Source organism: Aplysia californica, unplaced genomic scaffold (genome assembly GCF_000002075.1).
Source record: "Aplysia californica isolate F4 #8 unplaced genomic scaffold, AplCal3.0 scaffold00329, whole genome shotgun sequence".
NCBI lineage: Eukaryota > Metazoa > Mollusca > Gastropoda > Aplysiida > Aplysiidae > Aplysia > Aplysia californica.
Window position 1 is genome coordinate 848,709 of NW_004797599.1, and position 3,518 is coordinate 852,226.

General features: G+C 42.6%; 1 protein-coding gene and 1 long non-coding RNA gene across 2 annotated transcripts in view; both read left to right on the top strand.

Annotated features, from left to right (window-relative positions):
• LOC118478012 overlaps positions 1 to 950 on the top strand; it is a 30,126-nt gene extending 29,176 nt beyond the window's left edge. The window contains exon 2 of the long non-coding RNA XR_004858749.1: positions 310 to 950. This is a non-coding gene — a long non-coding RNA (uncharacterized LOC118478012). The remainder of the gene's footprint in view (positions 1 to 309) is intronic.
• A 1,757-nt stretch (positions 951 to 2,707) lies between these two features.
• LOC106012322 (transcription factor GATA-4) lies at positions 2,708 to 3,352 on the top strand (the record flags this gene model as incomplete). Its single annotated transcript, XM_013084929.1, is given in 1 exon segment — positions 2,708 to 3,352. A coding segment is annotated over 1 exon segment (532 nt), but the record flags the coding sequence as incomplete, so codon positions are not given.
• Positions 3,353 to 3,518: the final 166 nt, after the last annotated feature.

Here is a 3,518-nt window from a genome sequence, read left to right on the forward strand (position 1 = left end):
ACTCTTTCTACAGCCTTTCTGCTGCTACTCCTTGACCCCTTTTCAATACTGTCTTTCAGCCACATCCCTGATCTTATGATAGGAAAAATCTAGAGCAGGCCTCGGCCGCCACACGGGCCAGGCAAAATTCAAAATTTCCTATCAACTGAAAATATTTAATATTATCCATTATGACCCTACGCAATTGTGAGCGCCGTAAAAATACTTACACAATTATTTTTTTAAAATACTACCAATAGTAGTAATAAACCAAGTGCAACAACTATAACAACAACTTACAGCAGTTATTATTTGTTATCTCTTCCACAGATCAGCCTACAAACCACCGACTACTTTTACCATACCCTGCACCAAATCTCTCCGCCTCTGATACAGTGTGCAGTGATTTCAAGACAGTTTCACATATCACATGATCATCAATATTATCATGTGATTGCCTTCTGACAACTTCGACTGGAGATAAAAAGCTGGCTGTCATGTGATAACTGCCTCAACCACCCAGACCTAGACCCGCATAAGCAGCAGCAACATCATCATCATAATTAGCAGCAACAGTACAAAGCAGCAGTAGCAGCAGCAGCAGCAGCTAATCCGGGTTGCTCTCAACTGACCCAAGTGTTGTAAAGCGAGGCTATATCTTGCGTTTGTACGAGCTACTTCTATCATTTCCATCTCGGGCGACTGTTACAATCAGACGGGACAGTGATACCAGGTGAGATCTTCCTTACCCTTGGGGTCTGATAGACGATAACATGGCGATATGGACGCCCTCTTTAGGTTTGATCGTTTATTTTGGACGAGAGAGAGAGAGAGAGAGAGAACGTAATCTTTAGTTTTTAGCTTATGTGTTATATAGAGTTTTACGGCACTTGCTACAGAAATAGGTTATATAAGTCCCGAAGATTAGAGGTGTTACTAGTGAGTATTATACAAAGAAAAGATAGAAAAAAGATAAAGACGATAGAAGTTTGGTGGGAAAGAGGGAGTAAACCATACTACTAGAGCGCCCATCAACCGCCCACTTGTAATCTTTATGCCGATGTCACTGTTCAAAATGGCGAGCAATAATTATCTGACCTTGTTGTTTTGTCTTATACCTTGTGAATGATGGTATTGCTCTATATTGATTGGTTTTCGAAACTTGTTAGAAATGATTTAACTGGTGTTTCTGAACATTATTATGGCCGTTGATTACTGTTGGTCATTTGGAGTTGACCATACTATTGCTCATGTATCGGTTTAGGGATTAGTGTTAAATGTCCTTCTATTACCGTTTAATTTAATTTATTTTCGTTGGTTCTTAGCGCCCTTCTATACGACGAATACATGTGTATTAAAAACTTGTTATTATAAGTCAGGACGGACCCTTCTAGATTGTATATTTTGTTATTTCAAAGGACAAGGAGTGAATTCGCTATCCTACAATTACTACCTTATCAGCGCCTAGTTTTTAGAAATTTGATATAAAAAACCCGTCCATGTCAAAACATGTCAAGCTTTTTCGAATGCCGTTCTTTGAACATCTTGATGACTACCCCGAATAATCTATGACTTTGATAGAGCAGAAAAAACATTTGGATTTTGATTTTATTATCGTAGTAACTCAAAACAGCAAAAAATGGCTGATGAAACTTTGTAATTCTAAGGCAACGAGTTATCAGGAGTTTCACTCAGATTGGAAGCTCGGAGTGGTAGGTGACCGCCACCACTGCTAGAACTGCTAACGTGATCAGTCCCGGGAGCGTTTTTTTGTTTTGGACTTTGATGTCGTGACTCGAGATAGACGATTATGGATTCATTGCGTCATCGACCTTATTAGTACGTTTTTGGAGGTGGGCTGTTCAACTTTACCTGTCAGGTTAACCTGAGATTGAAAAAGTAAAAAAACAAAACAACAAAGAATCCCTAAAGAAAAAAAAATAGACTCTATAAAATAGACTCTATAAAATAGACTTCCTAACCCAGGAATCAAACTCACGTTGTGGCGGGAAACGCCAAAAAAACCCACCCCACAACAAACAAACAAAAAACTAATCATTTCAATTAATACGCCAATCCGGTTTGTAGAATTGCAAGACTTTATTCGTTTGACGATCCCTGAAAATCTGTAAGGTATTTAAGGGGCGGGACCTCCGAATTTGACGTCCATCTCTAATGGAATCAAACTCAATGGGGGAAAAAATGCGTGTACCCACAATCTCACGATCGAGAGTCTGGTAGTCTCACACCAGGCTACCGACGTCACCTTCGGTATGTGATGAATGCGAAAGAATTAAGGAATGAAAGAAAGAAAGAAAGAATGAATAAAAACATTAAAAGGCCCAGGTGGTTTCGTCCTCATTCAGAAACCAGAAAACCACCTGCTATTATTGATTAGCCGCGGTCAACTATGTAGTTAGGCTGCTTTCACTTTGCCCGTCAATCGAAGTCTAAGGAGAACCGATTAGGCCATTCGCTATAGTGTGCAGTTACCTACGTTCGATTCCTGATTGAAAATGATTTTTATCGAGTACATGCACATGTATCTTGAAGTGGTTGCAGGAAAGTGGTATTTGTCTTAGCCTGGGTCAAAACCCGCAACTTAGATAATGTAAATTATGTCGACAGAGGCATGAAACACCTACTTAACTTCGAAATTATTTTGAACGCTTTACTTATGTATGTTTCATTGATTTATAGTTTTTTTTCTCCCTTTTTATTTCAGATCATATCGATCTCCGAAACTAAACTTTGTCGGACACAGACAATTTTTTTGGGTTACAACCAAAAATTAATTACCTAAAAATTTCCGAATTCACCTAATAAAATCAACTAATCGGAATGTATCAAAACGGTGGCACGCACCATTCTCTGACGTCACTGTCAGCCACGCCCACTGGCCTGAACATGGGCCCGCCCAGTTCCTCCAGCTCCTCCCCCTATACGCACGCGTCCACAGACAACCTGAGCGCCAGCTTCATGCCCGCTGGTCCAGTCTACGTCCCGCCCAGCCGCCCACCTCAGACAGGACACATGCCTCCTCACATGTCACCTTACGGCAACGGGGCGGGGCAAGCTACGGCCACGCCCACCCTCACCGGCACGCCCACTGGCTCCACCTCTATGTGGCAGACAGACAATCTGGGGATGCCTTACTCTTCTCAATCGGCCAGCTCCCGTTTCGGTTTCTCGCCGTCTCAAAGTGGACAGATTATGTCTCCGACTGATGCTGCTGCAGTAGCCGCCTACGCCAGGGGCCCTTTACCCAGGACCTCAGCCCTGGGGCACTACACGCCCTACATGGGCGATTTTAACGCCTGGAGCAATTTCAGTAACATGGCTCTGCAGGGATTCCGCCAGACTGTGGATCATGGTGAGTGATGTGACCTGTGAGGTTTTTTGTTTTGTGTTGTAATTTTGTGTGTGGGGGGAGGGGGTGGAGGGGTGAGGTGGGAGGGGCGAGGTTATACGCAAGTATGTGAGCCTTTCTTTGTGTATGTGTGTGGGGGAGGAGTCTATCATTCACCATGTGCAAATAG